Raw genomic sequence first — 20,350 nt, 5'->3', positions numbered from 1 at the left:
TATTTTGAGTGAAGAAGTGAGATAAGTTGGATATGACTTATTCTGTGGTGATATGAAGGTGAATCAGTTGGATTCTCTAGGAGGCAAAATAGGTAAAGCAAATATTCTTTGGGTATTGAGTTGATATGTTTAGTTTGATCCAGCAGTTTAAGAATGGCAAGTGGAGGATAGGTGAAGCTTAAAACTGGAGGGCATGCACTTCCAAGAGAGGGCATCCTAATCACTTGTGGGAGATGATGATAATAAACTTGAGACATACAAGAATTCCCCTATTCCAGAAATGCTAACACCTTATCTGGCATCTTGTGGATTCCTTGACCAGAAAGGAAGTTTCTCCCAAATACGATCCTAAGGCTTTCAAATATTCATTTTGGAGTATTCTTGGAGGCAGTGTTGCAGGAGGTGATAGAGCACTGAGCAGGTGTTCATGGGATGTCAAAGTAAAGTAATAAGCTGTCAACCCAGTAGATTACAGTCTTATCTATGAAGTTATGCAAGAAATTGTAGGCAGTGTATACGTGGCACCATTGTATACTAGAGGGCTATTCCACAAGTGAACTTAAGGATTAGGCACCTCAGAAGTCAGAAAGCCTATGGCTATATGGAGGCCCAAAATAGGCAGCGATAATAAATAGTTTCATTTCAATGAAATCTCATACTTATTCTGGAAGTAGGCCTCATTATTTTTTTTAAACACCTGTGTGACTCTGTCAGGGCTGAGAAGAGCCTGATAAATTGAATATTAAGTTGAGAAACTCAAGAAGGCCTCTGCTGGGACATGGGCTCTGAGGCACAGGCCTTTTTTTTCCCCTCCCATAGTTGTACTTGTGATTGGCATGTAACTCTTTAGATCTGGGAATTTCTGAAACTGAAGTAAAGCCACTAGTTGGTCAGGTTGTGGGCCTCCAACTAGGATGACTTACCATCACAAGTGGCTTGGGTAGCAGGTGGCAGTACCAACCATTTGACAGATTACTCCTTGGGCATTATGGTAGGGATGGTTTCCTGGACCTCTGATTGCTTCACCCCTAAGTGAGTGTATAGTTACAGTGTCGGCCTGCATTAATGTAACCTTGAGTTACGGTGGAGAGGCCAGGCCTCTTGACTAAGAGTTGGTCCATAAAGCTGCTGTCTGATAATCTGTAATTGCCTCTTGGAGGCAGTTCTCCCCTATCCATACTTCTACCAGGTGTAGGACAACCATTCTTCCTGCTGAGGTCTGGGATGCTGTAAACCTTGATGGGTCCTTGCCCTCATCTTTTGCCGGAATGAATAATATAGTGGGCCTAAAAGGGTGTGGCAGTTAGGTGTCTGTTTTTGCTGCAAAAGTTTACTAGTTCAGAGAGCTTGAGGAAAGCTAGGGCACAGGCTGGGGTAACTAGGAGTACAGGTTAGGGGGATCAGTTCTAGAAAGCCTTGGAGTCCCTTGCAAAACTAAGACAGTATGAAGTATGTCATTTCAGCACAACACAGCTGGCCCTGCCCTTCCTCTTGCAGGAGCTTTGGATAGGATTAGTTAATTTCTATCAATAGGACACAATAAACTTAGAGGTTAATGTTGCTGGAAGGGCCAGAATAGTAACAACGAAGTTAATGAAAGTTAATTAGTGGGGACTTTCACCTTTAAAGGAGAGTGACTCTTTTTTTTGAGACAAGATAGGAGAAGTCCAGCTTAAGCTGATTTTTTTCTATCATCAAGAACTACTTTGAGTTTAGGGGAAGGGACTAACCAGTTTAGAGGTGAAATTGACTTCTTAGTTTCAGGTAGTCTTAGGTTACCCATTATAGATCCTCTGAACTAAGCAGAACCATCTAATGGAATTCTTGACCATATTTAAAATACCCTGCTTAAGATTGTATCACATTAATCAGTTTCTACTTACGTTTCCATGATGAGGAAAGGGGATTAGGAAGAGCTACACACCAAGAGGATCTTCCTATGGCCTTGACAACTAGAAATAATATACTCTCTACTGTGCCTCTTTTCATGAATAGCTGTTGGCAGCTTCAGCCTTACTTGGATCTTCACCAAAGTAAGGCGAGGCTGTAGTATAGAAGTTCCACCCTTGGCTATGAACTGAGTTTCAATCCCATTTTGTCTGTGACACAGTGTACTCACATGGATTTTAAAGTCCACAGCTCTTCACTTAAGAACAGGATAGTATCAGATGTCAGGATGTTTCTGGAAACCGAATATACGATCTGCAAGAAGAAAATTATACCTCCAAGGAGAGATGAGCCTTGCCTTCAAGTCGTTAAGGATTTTTGAATGAAACATCTGCAGAGGGCCTGAAAAACTCATTGGGTAAGCAGGACAGCTCTGGGAACAACTGTGGAAATGGATGATGCCAATTTTCTTAGTGTATGGTGTGGGTAAAGTGGTACTAACCTCCTCTAATAAGGCCATGCCTTGTATGTATACACTCTCCTTAGCTGACAGTCACTGTGCGATTTGTGGGATTGAACATGAAGATGAACCTTCAAAACCAGATTTATGACTGTTATAGATTGGAGTCATTGTCCTATTCTCTTAATACATTCAATTAAAATATGATTAATTATATATTTTCCTGATTAAAATACTTTTAAAAGGATAATAACCTTTATTCTGGAACACATTAAATATGATAGTTCAGTAATCTGACTTCCTTTGAACTAATCTAGAAATGTCTATTGGTTAAAAGGCTATAAATATTAAAAATATAAAGTTATTAAGCATATTACACGATTTTAGTTGATCACTAAAATACTACAAATAGAATGTATTTCTTCCTAGCCAGATGAAATGTTAAAAAAAATACTCAAGTCTAGTAGAAGAGAGGAATGAGAAAAAAAGGCAAAGAAAAATGAAAAATATGGCAAAAGAAAACCCATAATAAGATGGCAGAAATAAATACAAAGATATCAGTAATGATAATAAAAAAAATGTCATAGGATGAACTTTCTGTCAAAAGACAGCAATATTCAAGCTTAAAGTTAAAAATTTAGCTCTATGTCATTACAAGGTATATACTTATCACAGAAAATGAGACATGAAGAAACACTAGGCATGTATTAACCAAAATAAATCTGGTATCATAATATTAATAGTAGATAATCTGTTTTGAGGGGAAAACCATTACTAAAGTGAGACTTAATGTAAAAGGAGTAATGTACCAAAAAGTTACAACAATTACAAACTTGTATGATCCAATGATAGATAGCCTCAAAATGTAAAAAGTTAAAACTGAAAATGACGAGAAACGTTCAAGTTTGGGAAGAAATGAAACTGCCGTTTGTGAGTTCAGAGAAACCAGGCAATGAGAAAGTAAAAATATTATAACACTAGACATTAGCATTTCAGTCTTCAGTGCTCACTGTTAAGTGTATCATCACTGCTAAGTATAGAAAAAAATCAAAAATTTATAGCAGTTAAAGTTTTGTGACTCTAAAACTCTGTCCTTTTCCATGCATGCCTCTGTGAAAATAATGACTTGTTTTTTGAATAGAAATATCGGTAAATATAGCTGTTCAGTAAGTCTTCTCTGGATTATTATCCCACGGCCACAATTTTGCCAAATTTTCTTAATTGTTAGTTCAGTAATAAGTGAAGGTGAAGGGAGGGAACCACCAGTTCTGTGTTCCTTATTTGTGTTCTCTCATTTACTTTTTCCGTCAGCCCTATGAAGTATTCTTCTAACTCCATTTAACTGGTAAGAAATTGAGACACAGATTAAGTAACTTGGCTAAGGTTATATGGCTTATAAAACAGGAGAGCCTAGACTCAAACTTGTTTTAGTGCCAAAGCTCAACACCATCCTTAGCACCACGACAGTGCCTGAGTGTGTACTGAGGGCGCTGTGTCGTGGGGAAGAGGAGGTAGTAAAATTAGTTCTTGACACTAGATTATGAAAGAGATGAGTGCCAGAATAGAAACTTAGGAAAAATACTTACCTTATGCTGAAATATGGTATATTTTTCTTTTGCTCAGTAGTTTCCTTTATACCTGAAGCCTGCTTATGTGTGCTGGTGTAAATTGTTAAAAGTGTTAATAGCTCTATAGTCTCTGTTTTTCTTTTTCCTTAAGATTATTTTGTTTCTTATTTTCAGAATAGGGTTCCAGGTTTTTGAATCCAACCGTTCTCTAAGTGAAAGTATGTTGTCATAAATTCATGAATCTAGATATTTAAAAATAACATTTTACTAATTCTTTACACATTTATCTCTAAACATGAAAACATCAATATTCAAAAGTTTTATTTGAGTTAACTATTATAGTAACAAAGCCAGAGAATTTTATTAGAGGTCACAAACACTGAAACTTTTTCATTTCACACATACAGTTTAATACAAATGAACTTATTAAAAGACTCATCTATTTACTAACAATTTAAGTTCTGTGAATTTACTGAACATTTATTACTATATTCTTATGACATCTTTCCTAACAAGCCTGCAGGAACCAGATTAAATGCCCTTGACTACAGTTATTACCAAAGCAAATACCACCATGTTAGCAAAAATGCCACACATTGGATAATTCCTGTAAATTATATCTTCTATATGTCATATATGACAGTCAAGTTTTAACTTCTACAAGTTAGAGACTTTATTATGAATTGCATAAAGACTACGCTATTGTCATATTTTACTTTTTTTTTTTTAATGAAATGTAGCTAAAGTTGGACATGGGCTACACCGTGAAGAAGTTCAGGATGAAACCCATGGTATATAGGTCTTTTAGCTATCATCTAAGTTGTATTTCTAAAAATGTATCAAAAACTATTAAAGTCTTTGCTAACTTGAGAGCTAAGAACATCTACATTTTATTTTATGTTTTAAATAATTTCTTCAGAACTGTTTAAATTCAAGCTACACAGTCCCATAATTAGCAAGGCACGATGGGTACTTTTCCCGTATTTTTTGCATGGTAGATTATGACTTGTTAATAGAATCAGACTGATGTATTATAAAAAAAACTCTACATAGCATTTTTAAGATTACTTTTGAAAATCACTTACTAAAGGAATTTATAAAGCCTTTCATAAAGCAGAGAATCCTCAGTCCTTGTAAATTGAAATTATTGCATTAACTTTTTGTATTTAAATTTCTATAAAAATTGTATTATGGAAACGCCCTACATTTTTAAAAAGCAAAACTTTTTAGTCCTGAGTTCAGTTTCATTTTACAACTCATTATTGGAATGTAATTAAATAAATCAAGTTATAATGTGTAAGAATCCTATTTTGGTATTATAGAAGAAAATTGTTAAGTACTAAAATAAAATTAATTATTGAAAATATGTGTGGTTAATTGCATGAAAGCTGATGGTTGGATTTTCACACCATTTTCAGATTGGGGAGGAGTATATTTTGCTGAATATAAAGGAAATATTTTTAACATTCATTATGACATTGTCTGACCTAGCTTTAAAAGTAACAATTAATAAACAGTCCTTGAAGTATGAAGTTTTTTCTTATTAAAATCTTGTCCACATAAAAATCAGTTTCTAGAAGGTAGTTAATTCATAACAAGTTTTAAATAAAACATTTTTGGATGTAACTAATGTCATAAAATTAGCTTTCTAGCCTAACAAGACTATATAGCACTTCTTCCTTTTTTCCATAATCCATGGAGACCATATAAAAGCGGAGCTGTCAGTTCTGGGGCACAAAAACCAATGTAAATGTATAACTGTGTATAGCTAAGTGTAAAAATTAGGAAATCAGCCTGATCTCAGAAAAACAAAGGAAAAATAGTGAAGACTTACTACTTAACATCTAATGTAGTGTGAAGGGGACTAGCCAAGTTCAACTAAGTTATCAAGACCCATCATTGGTAAGTTTGTAGAGGTAGATGTCTTAAATATTCAATATGTGAAGGTAGGTAAGTCTGAGCTCGAGTTTTAAACAAGTCATTCTTTAAAGATAGGCACATAGCTAGGACACAGGTGTAAAAATGTATTTGGTAAACACAGGATTGTTGATAAGCTTATTTTCATTTTTCCTTTGGCTTAGACATTAGGATATTAAATATGTTATTTTATTGAAAGCTAGTCTCACAAACAAACAGCTGGTACATCCTGAATAAAAGAATCCTAAGGTTGACTTTACTAATCAGTATTTGGGTATGTATAGGGTAGGGAAAATTTACATCTATTACATTGTTTAAAAAATAGTTTGCATAATAGATCAGATATTAATAAGGATTTTAGGAAGCTTCTTTTAAGTGTTGCTAAAAATATGTAAGTGGATATTGTGTAGCTTTCTTTGTTTTGGTACCAAAGTTAGACATATTAAAAACAAAGATCCTAAAAATGATTAGCAAGAAACACACTGAAAGTTATTAAAAATCACCTTAAATTGTTAGTGTATACTTTAAAATTATTATCCTTTAGATGTTTTCTCCAAAACACCAAAGGAAAAAAAAAGATATGCTTCTTTAGGTAATTTTTTTTATGTTAATTAAACATTTCCTTTATATACTGTCATTGGTTGTTTCAGAACTATATGCGGTTAAGCATGAGGGTTTAGTATCTATATCCTTGTTCATTTTTATATCATGACCTAGAATAAAAAGGACTTTGATAATTAAAAGTTAAAACATTGATCTTTTTATAGTTATTAAAGCTGTTTCTGCTATCATGGATATGTTATATTAGCTATAAAATAAGAGGACAGTATCACAATTTAGGCAGAACAGGCTTTTTTTAGTACATTAGAATTAATGAACTTTCATATCACCTCTATTTTTTCTGTATTTTATATCTGGAGAGAAAAAGGAAGTAATATAATTTTTACAGAATTGAATGAATGTACTATGGAAGTACATCAGTACATTTTTGTAAAGAGCACAATTGTCTACAATACCTTAGCTAAGAAAAACACTAACGTAAATTTTTTTGAAGCAAATGCAATTATTCTTGGACTCTTCAAATTTGTAAGTTTTAGAACAAGCCTGAATTATAAATATGGGATTAAAGTGTATACTGAAAACACCAGACAAGTGGAGTATTAGACTGTTTCATGATCTTTTTGACTAGAGCTCTAATTATAGAACACTGGAACATAACATACAGCATGCTACTTTCAAAATAAATGTAGCAAATAAAATATTCTCAATAGACGGACTGGTCTTTGGATATATACTATTTAGTCTATAACTGGGCTATTACATTTTATTCCTCAACCTAATTATTTTAGCCCAGAAACATTTTGGTGATTATACTCCAAAAATATATACATCAATGGATAATTAATTCTTCTTTATGAGACAGGATAAAAAAATTAACTTATAACTGGGTTATATCTTTCTAATATTATAAGAAAGTTTTAATATATAATTCTTATTCTTTCCTAACAACTGCAAACCAACTTTAGTTTTTGGAGTGGACATGAAATTAAAATAGTGAAAAAAGTAAGACTTCTAGTATTGTGCAATCAAATTTAAATAAATGCTTGAATAAATTTCCTTATAGTTAATTTAAATATTGCTTATTTATATAACAATTTTTATTCTTTTATTATTAGCCCAATCTTCTATAAAAGGAATATCATGTTTTTGCAGAAGAAACTTGGGGTATATATTAAACAGGCAGCATTTAAAGAATAGTTGGCATGGCTGTTTTTAAATTTAAAAAGTTCTATTAAGTGTGGCATTTTTTAATGAAAAACTTTTTCAATTCTGTAAGAGCAATCAAGCTTTGTATTTAGAACGTGAAATATAATGTTATGGTTAAGTTTTATTTAGTCAAAGTTAATGTTTTGAAAGTCTAGAAACCTTAAAAACTAAGACCTGAATGAAAGATAAAAAGCAATATTAACAGTGTCACTGTGTGGACATGATATGCAGTGAATGCTTATACTTGCTAAGATGCTGTAAGAACCCTTATGCTTGCCTGAATAACAAGAGTGCCAGAAGTACATAAGGAGATAGAGATCTTTAAGTATATTTAAGAATAGTGTCAACTTTGGCCATTGTAATTGATATAAAATAAATGGTCATAATATCAGAGATTTCCAGATATTATATATACAAATTGTTCTTATATGTATTAATATCTGGCAAAATTTCTAATGTAAACCTAGAATTTGAAATGTTTTATCAAAAATATTGAAATAGGTAAAATATACACAAACCTAAATATAGTGAAAATAATGCGGAAGCTAGACTCTTCTACACATGCTATCTCCCCAACAAGACAGTGTTTTTTTTTTTAATTTACCTGATTACACCACATTGCTTGTTGCTGTGTATGTTCTGTATATGCCATGCTATGCTTAAGAAATATAAAGCTTCCGGAATAAAGCTGTAAAATCCAAACACTGAAGATGTTTTCAAGTGGTTGTATATGACATTATCATGTTGATAAGATAACCCGATGATGACCAAAATCTTCAAACTTTATCAAGATACTTGTTTTATAGATATGACCTTTGTTTTTTTTGTTACAGATTATAAGTCTATGTTACTTAAGTGTGTGTGAATTATTAAAGGAAACCATGATTTTATCCTGTACCTCCAATATTCTGGCTACTTAGATTTCTTTACTTCCCTTAAAAAAGCAAAAACATTTAACCTTAAGCATGTCCGAAACCCTCACATTTGTTACCAGACCACACATGGGGCTAGTTGTTTTCTATTATTGGATATAATAGTTATCCAAGACTCTACTTAACAGAATCAGTAGAGGAAGATGCAGTAAGAACTGAATTCTCTGCTCTGAAATCTTTTCTAGGATGAAAATGTGGGCTTCGAGAATATCGAGGTTTCAAACCTACAGATGAAGGCTGAGAAAATTTTCTTCTCACAGAATGTAACCTTGGTTCCTATTAAGAGATTTAGAGAAAATTGGGTTTTAATGCACTTTAAATGGCTCTTATTTTATAATTACTTAATGGAAAGATTTAAAAAATAATATTAACTGGGCCTGGATTCTGAGGAGATTAGTTGTACATTAGGAAATTCCCACTAGAAAGAGTAGGCTACCTTATAACCCACTGCTGACAGGGAGGCGTCTTAGGGCTATAAAAAAGACTCATAGCAAAGGGTGTGAGAATAGCCACATCTAATAGTATTTCTGAATTATTAGGTTCTACTTCCTCCTTTTGCCAGCCCTAAACTTTGGTAAAGAAAAAAAGATTTATGTATTCAGTGATATACAAAATTACAAGCAGACCCTATGGTTGAGAAAGTGTCTATCCAGAGAAAATCATGGAATTATTAAAAAACTTTGATGTTAATAGAGGAATATCCTACTGTTAAATATCTAATGGATAGACTGTGTTCTAACAAATGATTTTTATTTGATCCACTGTTGAACATAAGGATTGCTGGAGATACTGCTTTGCTCAATATATTTGAGAATAGGAAAATTTTAGCTAAGGCATCTCTAATGACAAATACCTTACTTCAGAGCATCAGTGTTTAGCCAGATCCTTTTGTCTCATCATTTGCTCATCATCAAAAAAAACTCATCATTTGCTCTGTCTGCTTTAGATGACTTGAGTTTAAATATTGTGATTCAAGAAGAATGCAGGCATCAAGGAGCCTAAGTTTCTCTCTTAAAGCTGAATAAAACTTTGGAAGTAGCATGTAGGCTAAATCAATTACCCAGCTTGAATGGAACAACAGAAATGTATTATCAAGTGTTCTGGTAGTTCTTCTAAAAACTAGCAACTTCAATATAATTAAGGAAAATTAACTAAAGCTTCTAAGATAAAAAGCCCAATTTCCCTAAAGAGGCATGGTAGATTAGCTATTGTACTCTCCATGATCAGGGCATCGATACTATTCTGTTGACCTGCTAAGACTAAGCATGTCTACTAACAATGAAACAATTTGCCAATGCTAAAATAGTTATAAAAACAATGGGTAATTTTTTAATGGCATATCAGACCTAGATGCTTCTAGTTTTAAAAATGTTTTAAATTGTGCAAGTTACACAGACTTTATTCATATCACTTACGGATCCTTTGTGGAGGTGCAAAATAGTCTTCTAACCAGAAAAGAAGCATTTATCAACATTGTAAAATAATGTAAAAGATAGTTATCAAAATCAGTGTGAGAAAATGTACTTCAGTGACATCAGGCTATATTTAACTGTAGGCACTGTTAGAATTTTTGAGCTAAGGAGGCTTAAGTAGGCAATTATGATAATGATCCATTATCTTGGAATCACACATTTATTAGTATAAAAAGTAGCATGAGTTTGGTACTGTCATTAGGATGTAAAAAAAAAGAAAGAATAACCCTTTCCCAAAATAGCAAACACTACATAGAAGGTCCATTCAAAGACTGGTAAATGTCTGTATTGCAGTTATAAGCAAGAAGAATGGAAATGAAGAAGAGAAGAAACCAAAGTTTCATTTGTTTTTGTTGGTAGACTTTATGTTTTCAAAAACATGTGGAAATGTGCCATGTTCCCCAAATACAGAGTAGATGGCAACGCCTGTAGGTATCTTGTGCTATCAGAGGTAATTAGGTTTTTCTGGGATAACTTAAAAGACCTTTTTTCTCACCTTGTGTTCCTTCTATTTCTGAGTGCTGAATTGCACAACAGTCAACACTTTTAAAGAAAATTTTTGACTAACAATCTAAAAAATTAAATTCTAGTGTAATTCTGTTTCCACTATTTTGGTTGGGAAACTGTTCATACTTAGGTTACTTGATCAAAGCATGATTAAACAGTTTCATGTTAATCACAACTTTTTAATTTTAGAATTGAAATACTTTTTTGACCCTGACTCCCAGATGCTTAAGGGATTATGTTTAGACATTTTATTTGTGTCTAAGACTTAATTTTAGTGATTCAATGAAAGATGATCTATAACTCTTGAATAAGACTAAAATTATTTCTGAAACGTATCATGTTCTCTAAGGATCTTCCCTTCTCAACTCCCTCCTGCAAAACCACTCCCCGTAACCACTTACCTCTTACAAGTGACAGTTTATCAGTGATCAGAAGTCCTAGGTTCAACCTCTTAATAGTAATGTCATCATCTTTGGCAATTCTCTTAACCTTTCTAAGCCTCACTTCTCTTATAAAATGTTGTCTGATTATCTCACAAAAAATAGTGAGTGGATACAATGAGATAATCTATGTGAAGTGCCTGTAAGATTTACGGTACTATATAAATACAAGGTATTATTCTTGTCCTGGAAAAATATAGTAAGCAAAAATGTGATATTCTAAGCATGACTTTATAGCAGATTATCATCAATATCAACAAAGTTAATGTGGTTTTTATAAGACTTTATAAAGTTTTTATAGACTTTAAATAATCTTCAATGACTAAACTGAAGCTTTTCTTTAGAACTACCTAGAAATCATATAGCAAATTTAGTTAACAGATTAATTTACTAATATTTTAAGACTAATATTGTAAGACTATTCCACAGTTATGGACCCTGTAGTCCTTAAGGTACATGATTCTATGATTTCATGTTTATAATACAGGGAAAGAGGCTTATACCTAAACATAATACATTTTTTTAATATAGCTGTATCAATGGCTAAGGCAGAAAGCAATAAAGCATCAAGGGCTGAAGTAACAGGGGAGATCACACCTATTCCTTGTGGCTGTGTGCCTTTCAGACTATACTTTTTGATCCTAGTTTAATGTTACATTCATTTTTTTAATGTCTTAATAGGGTTACCTACATCCCAGTTTCCCTGGGACAGTCTAGGTTTATGGCTTTTGTAATACTAGAATTTCATTTTTGAAAAACAGTCTTTGAATAGAATGATTTAATAGGTTTATTAATATGATAAACTTCTTTGTTGGTCAATAAGTACATATTTCAAAAATTATATAATTTTAATTATTTTTGGTGCCCACTTCAAGTGCCCTGATTTGAATGATAAATATATCATTTTGGCAGATGATGAGAACTGAGAACAGAGATCAGCAAAGTCAAGAACTTTCTGACTACTACAAGCAGAAGTGAAAGCAGAAATTGATATGATTGATAAAATGTCAGAGGGCCTTGTCTATAGGTAAATACCTTTGATTTCTAATAAGAGAATCAAGTCAAGTCTGTTTGCTGCTCATCAGTAAAGGTGGGAGTGAGATTCAAGGGGAAATAAATGCTGGAAAACAAGGACTTTTACTTCTGAATCCATATAATCCTATTTCCAAGAAGGTTAAGTTAATATTTATATCGGAACTTGGCAGGTCTCTGAGAATGTAATTATCTCTGAGAAAAGATGAAGTTACATTCTCACACATGACCCTATTTAAACAGACCCTAATGACAAGCTTGTTTTACTAGGATAAACTGTATTTATTAACAATAGAGACAAGATTCTTTTGAAATGGAATGACCTGAGATTAAATCATGTTAGTGAATACTATATTGTTGGCTACCTTTACCTAGAGTGTATAAAGATGTTTGGTTTGAAGGGTGTTTAATAAAGAAAGTAGATCAACTGGATGAAGAAATGATCTTTAGAAATAATTTTGGATATTTTCTCCAATAATTAAACAGTTAGAAAAAAATAAGGGAAGTTGAATTCTCTGTAATAGGTATACAAAATTTAAGCAAAGGTGATGATTTAAAAGTAATTTTCAAGAAGCAAGTGAATGGATTGAAAAGAAGTTTTTAACTTCAAAAAAACAAATCTGGTCAAGTGCAAACCAAAATGTATTTCATTATCTAGGGTTGTACCTATGAGATCCTTTGAGGAAACAAGATAGCCTTTTTTGAAATATAGTAAGATAAGATATACAAAAAGTATTAACTGACATATCCTTTCTAATTTCATCTGATCTTTAGGAATTAGACACAAAGATAACTCTGTCCAATCATCATCTTTTAAAATTTCTTCTTATATAACACATAAAGCAAATGAAAGAAAAGGATATAACATTCCACATTCAAGCCAAAGTTATCCTGGTCCTCTCTCTCTTTTTTTCATACTTCCAAAATGCACTGTTATTAGGAACCATTTGTGAAAAACATGGAGCTTCAAGAGCACCAATAGGTTCAGAAACAGAAGAAGGAAAGAAGCTGTGAAAACCAAGAATGACACTCAGGTATGAATTAGGTACTTTTAAGCTGGATATCTTAAGCCAAAACATCTTTCCCCATATTGCCTGAGAAAACATGATTTTTTTTTTTTTCATGTTGCACTGTACTACTGGAAATTCTACTAAACTGGATTGAGTGTTTGGGTTGATAGACATTCTCTTTAACCCTATTCTTAGGGCAGTTGAGGTGGGGAAAGATCCTTTGTTCTTTCTTTCATTCCCAAAATCTAGAATTCAAATTAGTTTTGTTAGATTATATATTTAGCCCAATACTGACATCTTTTCTGGGACTCTCCTGTGAATTTAAATATCATTGCTAATATGGTTGACATTTGGCAAAACTCTTCCCAAAATAAGTATGCTTGATTGCATTTTTTCTTTCAGTTTAGAGCCATATTTGCAAATGAAAGCAGAGGTGACAGTGCATATGTAATGGCTACGTTATAAATATAAATAAGCCTTATTATTTTCAGTGAAAATTAATTGAATTGGGTGGATAAGAAGAGACTCAAGGGTCTCTAAAAATTTGGAGAAATTCTATCCAAAATAGAAAATGGAGGTCCTCAGAATGCTGAGAGCCATAAGGGGCAAAGCCAGATGGAGGGAGGTCTTCCTCATTGTCAGCACACTCAGGTGTTTTTTTGTTTTTGTTTTTAAACTGATTCAAACATCGAGGATACGGTATTTGGAAAACAAATTGGAATAGAGATATTCAGGTAAATAGACAGTGAATTCTTTCCAGACTGAAAGAAGACAACTGGTAGGCTTAGGGAATTCATGAGACAGGAAGAATATACAGTTGACCTTTGAACAACACACAGGTTTGAACTCTGTGGATCCACTTATAGGTGGATTTTTTTCAATAAATATGAACTATAGTACTTCACAATGTGCGGTTGGTTGAATTTACAGATAAGGAACCAGAGAGGAACCACGGATACAGAATGGTGGATATGGAAGGTCAATTACGCATTATACTCAGATTTCTGACCGTGTGTGTGTGTGTGTGTGTGTGTGTGTGTGTGTGTGTGTGTGTGTGTGTTGGTGTCCCTAACCCCTGTGTTGTTTAAGTGTTAACTGTAGTTTGATTTTTCACTCATAATTTTCCAACAGGGAAACTGCAAAAAGCACTGAAACCTGTTAAAGACAAAGATATAGGGAAAATTCCACAAAACTTGTCAATGGTAAGTAATGGGAGGAAAATAAATGCTAAGAACTTCGAGACGCTTACTTTGAAGCCTTTATACTTGACTCTTCTTATATAACAGAATAACACAAATACCATCTCCTCAAAAGCATTATTTTCCCCAGGAAAGAAAAACTCTCAGAGATCTATTTTACCCTCTCTACTCCATGAAGGAAGAAATTAAGAAAAAAGTAAGAGTCTAATAAAAAAAAAAACTCCTTTTAGAAATTCTCTTTAGGCCTAAGAGCATACTGGAATCTTGTAGGTACATACATCCCAAAGAAGTATGAGGATCTAGAGTCCCTCAAATTTTCTCTGATGAGGGAAAAAACCGACAAGTAAGAGGGCTGAAGAGAGGAAAGACTGTGGGAAGGGCTTTAGTCCCTACATATAGAGAGGCAGCTTCTTACACACCTTCTTTCCAAAGGGGAGAAAGTACACTAAGATGTATGACTCAGATCACCTTTAGAGAAATACTAAATGACCATTATACACCTTGAGAGAAATGCAAAAATGAGGTTAACACACTAGCTTCACTAATTATGCACCAAAATATTAGTAAATAATCAAGTATTGGCTTCTTTTAACTAAGAAATACATATCAAATGAAAACTGACAAATCAGTAGATGGAAAATTTAAAAATTTTATGTTTTAAAAATAAGTTAGATGTCAAAATGGTATCACTCACTAGCCTAAGTAAAATGTCTTAATGACTATTCATACTGTTATTGTGTATCTTTACTTTGATACAGTCAGGTCTGGCATTATATTAGGTGATGCTATTTTAAGCACCATGCCTAAAAAGAATGATAAAATGAGAAATCCTTAATCTGTTATTTCACTAGTTCAAAATCTACACCTTCTATTTTATATTTGTGATCCTGACAGGTCAGAAAGTAGGTAACATCAAGATAACCATGAAACTAGTTTATAGAAAACTGAAGAAGGATTATGTCATGTGAAAAGGAGAAATAAAGACAATGTGAAATAATGTGATCTTGAATGGTACTCGATTTCTGAGAGGAACCAGGAATGTAGAAAACATTAGCAAACTTACGCAATACATAAAAGCAGAGACAGAAACACACAAAGCAGCTCTAACAACAGCAATAAATTCAGCTGCTAATCAGAGAGTAGTACTCAAAATGTAAGTACAGAAGCTGATAGCATATTTTTAGGAATTTATGTACAAGAATTAACACACTGAATAGAGTTGAAAGAAACAGCACCAATTATGAATATTGTATCTATCTTTTGGAAAGAACCTGGCCCTTTTCCCCTGAAGTTTATAGAGATTTCAGAGTACATTTTAGACAAAGTATAGGTACAGGGTCTAGCAATTTATTACTATAACAATAGGGCATATTGATGCATGATATCAAAGTTGAATCAGGAAAAAGAAGTTGAATTGGATGCCCTCCTAAAATTTTTTTCTAGTCCTTTGATTCTATATTTTAAATAGTATCCAGGCACTACTTTTGGGAAAAATACAATGACTTTTTGTGTATGACCCCAATTATTTTATAGTTAAATATAGCATAAATCCAGGAAATATACTTCCTTAATATATGAAAGTTATCATGTATAAACATGTCTGAAAATACTGTACTGCCATCATTGGCAAAAATTTATAAAGCAATGTTATAAACTAAATCATACCTCTTTTTCTAAGCTATCCTTCTGAAATCAGCTGACAGAGGAAGTTACAGACTTAATTTTCCAAGATGCTTTATCTTTTGCATGCTACCGTCTTTCTATCTCTGACTGTATTAGAGATTCTGGGAAAACAGGTTGCAAAGTTACTACTTTGTGATTCTGGTATGGGTACTAATATATATATATATATATATATATATATATTATTCATTTCACTTTAAAACAGAGTGAACTGCAGGTGTCTTAAGATTGGCCTTCCAAAATGGGTACTAAGTAAGTAAAAATTTCTTTTCAAAATTAATCTATAGAAGATATACTACAGAAAAGAAAAAATAAAAATGAACTTTACTTAGTATATGTAGGGAGAATTTTCAACCTCCAAATCTATTATCAGAAAAATATGTTTGAGCTATCAAGCTAGGCCATGAAGAAGGTTGAAGATGTCTTCCATATATTTAGGTTGCAATAAATGCCACTGTTTTGATTAGCTTCTCAAAATAAAGCTGAATTCTAAGAAAGCCTATGTGTATGAATTATATATGCATGTATATTTATATAAACATGTACGTGTGTATGCATATTATGTATATATATTACATGTGTGCATACATATAATCTATATAGCTCTGTGGAAGAACACACTGTGGTATCCATAATTATCAAAATTCCTTATCCAACAATACATCATTAATTTTTATTAACAGGGCCGGGATTTGTTTAGCATCACGTTTAACATTTTGAAAATCAAAACATTTAACTTTTTTGTCCTCAAGGATAGTACTATTAAAAGAAGATCTCTAATGTCAGAGGTTAATAATTTTACTTACAGAACAAAAACTTCTGAAATTTCATTGTGGGCCTTTTAATTAGTCTTTTTACATTTCTAAAAACTGAGAATAATTAATGTACATGGGACCCTCATATGCTAGTGTATATTCATATGGTCCTACTGTTCTTAAGAAACCATTTGACTAGCAAGCATATTCACTATGGTTTCAGAAGAAACACCCACACTCACCAGGAAAAACTCTGGGGTCCAAGTCTTATTATTTCTGCTGCTGCTAAACATGGAATATATTTGGGGATAGAATAAGAGAAGAAAGATATAGATTTATTAAGGTCATGCCAATATTTATGGGTTTTCTCCATCTCTCCTAAAATTAGGAGGTTAGTGAAAGAGTTGCAAATGGATTGAAGGATTTTTTCATACTACAAATAAATTTTAGTGATAAAAACACTTATGATTTGTTCTGTAACTTTTGAACAACAGCTTTTCTTTCCCCACCTATTTTCCAATTTTATAGTAAGAACTGGCTTTAGAATAAGAATTTAAAGTTTTCCTTTGGTATAGAAATAGTTTTGCTTTTTATGGAAATAATTAATTGTCCTCTTAAGAATTGATAACATATATAATTAAATATATCGGTAAAATATAAGATGAAAAGGTCAAAAGGTTAAAGCATTCATAGAACACCAAAATACAGTAGAATACCAGTCAGTGTTATGGGATCATGGCAGAGGTGAGCCTTTCTTATAACAAAACAATTCTACTAGGTGACCCATATTATATAAAATTTGGTACCAAATGGCTTATAGGTAAGCTACATCAATATTAGAGAATAAAATTTAATATAGTGAAATTAATCACATGAAAAGGCAAGAATACTGATTATGTTGATAGTATTTCTATTTCTAATGTTTGGAAAATGTTATAAAGAAGTATAAATACTATTCAAGTTCTGAAAACCAATGTAGAAGCAAGAGTAAATGAGGAATAGCAGTTAACACATAAATAAAAAATTAGACAAAAAATGACAAAATAGCAAAGTAGTAGAACTGAATCACTAAGATTAAACATAATATATACTAAAGGGCAAGAAAGTATTAAAAATTCTATTAGAACTAGAAATGACTCTTATCCTAAATATTAAAATAAATAACAAAGAATATGAAACATAACTTCTAAAAGACTGATAGAAAAAGAAATCACACAAAGCGGAGAAAATGAAAGACACCTCACTATTCCCAATGTGGTTATTATTTATGGAATGGATAAAACATGTTGTAGAAAACGGCACTACAGTTAGATTAACACATTAAAACACCAACATGCCACATCTACCTAAATAATTTTCTAGAACAGCTGAAAAAGCGAATTTCATCAAATTTAGACAGCTTATAGTGGAATAAATAAGTATGGCGAGGTATTAACTAACCCTAAGTTTCACAACGGGCAGCTTCTAGCCGGTTCGTTGAAGCTGGATCTCGGCCACACAAGGATCGTTGGATAAGAAATCAGTTGAGCTGGACTAGAGCTGCCCAATTGTCTTAATAATGAATGCTCCACACTGTCTGTTAAGTAAAGAGAAAGAAAATACAGATCAGAAAGACTGAACTGAGGGAAAAAAGAATAAGTTAGAAGAGATGAGTGTTGGACATCAATGAACACTTACTAAATTCCTGCAGAACATGTGGTACTAATTATATTAGAGTGTTAAGAAGTGAAAAGATAGAGATGAGGAGGGGTCCGGAACTCAGGAAAGGCTTTCTCCCTGCTCTCAGAGAGCTTACAGTCTATTTCACACAATCTCTAGTGTCACAGTATAAATGTTTCATACATATATAAATGAGTAACAGGTCAAAGAGAAATAAGTGAGTTACAAATTCCTTCTATTTTGAAAACATTATTATGCATGTGTTAAACACATTTTTTATTTTTTAAAGAGAGTAGAGATTGGCAGAAGGCTATTTAGAAAGTTGTCTAGAACCCCTAAAATTCTCTTCAAGCTTGCATTGGTAGGACAGGTATTTAGGTAGGTGCGTCATATAACACAGAGTAGTTCCATGTATCTGTGTCATCCTGAGATTTTTTAAAATGTTAGTATTAGTTTAGGACAAAGAAACACCCTAGTTTCTACTACCTTTTTGACACTTTGGGCATAGGTCAGCTCCTAATTTAGGGAACCAAGTTATCCTATGACATATTTTAAAATTTTGGATAGGCTCAAAATTTTCCATATTCCAATTTCTCTAGAGCAGTACTATCTGACAGAAATATTCTGTGTTGATGGAAACATTCTATATTTACACTGTCAAATATGGTAGTCACTAGCCACACAGGGCTATTTAGCACTTGAAATGTGGTTTTAACAAGCGGTGCTGGGAAAACTGGACAGCCACATGTGAAACAATGAGATTAGAACATTCTCTCACACCATAAACAAAAATAAATGACAAATGCTGGAGAGGCTGTGGAGAAAGGGGAACCCTACTACACTGCTGGTGGGAATGCAGTTTGGTGCAGCCACTATGGAAAACAGTGTGGAGATTCCTCAAAAGACTAGGAATAGACTTACCATATGACCCAGGAATCCCACTCCTGGGCTTGTACCCAGAAGGAAATCTACTTCAGGATGACACCTGCACCCCAATGTTCATAGCAGCACTATTTACAATAGCCAAAACATGGAAACAGCCTAAATGTCCATCAACAGGTGACTGGATAAAGAAGATTTGGTATATTTATACAATGGAATACTACTCAGCCATAAAAACCGACAACATAATGCCATTTGCAGCAACATGGATGCTCCTAGAGAATGTCATTCTAAGTGAAGTAAGCCAGAAAGAGAAAGAAAAATACCATATGAGATCGCTCATATGTGGAATCTAAAGACTCATGGACAGGGAATACAGACTTGTGGTTACCAGGTGGGTAGAGGGTGGGAAGGGATAGACTGGGATTTCAAAATTGTAGGATAGATAAACAAGATTACACTGTATAGCACAGGGAAATATACACAAAATGTTATGATAAATCACAGAGAAAAAAATGTGACAATGAGTGTGTATATGTCCATGAATGACTGAAAAATTGTGCTGAACACTGGAATTTGACACAACATTGTAAAATGATTATAAATCAATAAAAAATGTTAAAAAAAATGGTGTAAAGGCCTAGATGTAAGACCAGAAACCAAAAAACTCCAAGAAGAGAACATAGGTGAAATGGTCTTTGACATAAATCATAGCAATATTTTCTTCGATCAGTCTTTCAAGGCAAAAGAAATAAAAGCAAAAATAAACAAATAGGACCTAATTAAACTTAAAAACTTTTTCACAGCAAAGGAAACCATCAATAAAATGAAAAGACAACGTATGAGATGGGAAAAATATTTCCAAATGATGTGATTTACAAGGGGTTAATATCCAAAATATACCAACAGCTCATACAACTCAATATCAAAAAAACAATCCAATCAAAAAGTGAGCAGAAGACTTTGAATAAACATTTTTCCAAAGAAGACATAGGATGGATAACAGACACATAAAAAGATGCTCAGCATCACTAATTAGAGAAATGCAAATCAAAACCACAATGGGGTATCACCTCCCACCTGTCAGAATGGCTGTCATCAAAAAGTTTACAGAAAGCAAATGTTGGTGAGGATGTGGAGAAAAGGGAACCCCTGCACACTGTTGGTGGGAATGTAGATT

The 20,350-nt window shown here is 33.0% G+C and overlaps 1 protein-coding gene and 1 long non-coding RNA gene across 6 annotated transcripts in view; one reads left to right on the top strand and one right to left on the bottom strand.

Moving 5' to 3' along the window:
* The first annotated feature begins 1,921 nt into the window (after nucleotides 1-1,921).
* Nucleotides 1,922-19,897, top strand: LOC116280563 (uncharacterized). The gene is made up of 5 exons (XR_012072836.1): nucleotides 1,922-2,305; nucleotides 11,863-11,977; nucleotides 12,923-13,016; nucleotides 14,124-14,194; nucleotides 19,348-19,897. It is a non-coding gene; the product is annotated as an uncharacterized lncRNA (long non-coding RNA).
* BOLL (boule homolog, RNA binding protein) overlaps nucleotides 4,220-20,350 on the bottom strand; it is a 55,649-nt gene continuing 39,518 nt past the window's right edge. For 3 of the 5 annotated variants that reach the window (XM_006216004.3, XM_072961546.1, XM_072961545.1), the window contains exon 11: nucleotides 17,874-18,205. In XM_006216004.3, coding sequence (XP_006216066.2) covers nucleotides 18,182-18,205 — 24 coding nt within the window. In that variant the 3' untranslated portion in view covers nucleotides 17,874-18,181. Of the gene's footprint in view, nucleotides 8,808-12,902; nucleotides 12,991-17,873; nucleotides 18,206-20,350 lie in introns of those variants that run through there. The other 2 variants (XR_012072833.1, XR_012072834.1) reach the window with 2 other exon arrangements.

The sequence above is a fragment of the Vicugna pacos genome, chromosome 5 (genome assembly GCF_048564905.1).
Source record: "Vicugna pacos chromosome 5, VicPac4, whole genome shotgun sequence".
NCBI lineage: Eukaryota > Metazoa > Chordata > Mammalia > Artiodactyla > Camelidae > Vicugna > Vicugna pacos.
Note: the sequence above shows the minus strand (reverse complement) of the source record. Positions and strands in the feature narration are given on the sequence as shown.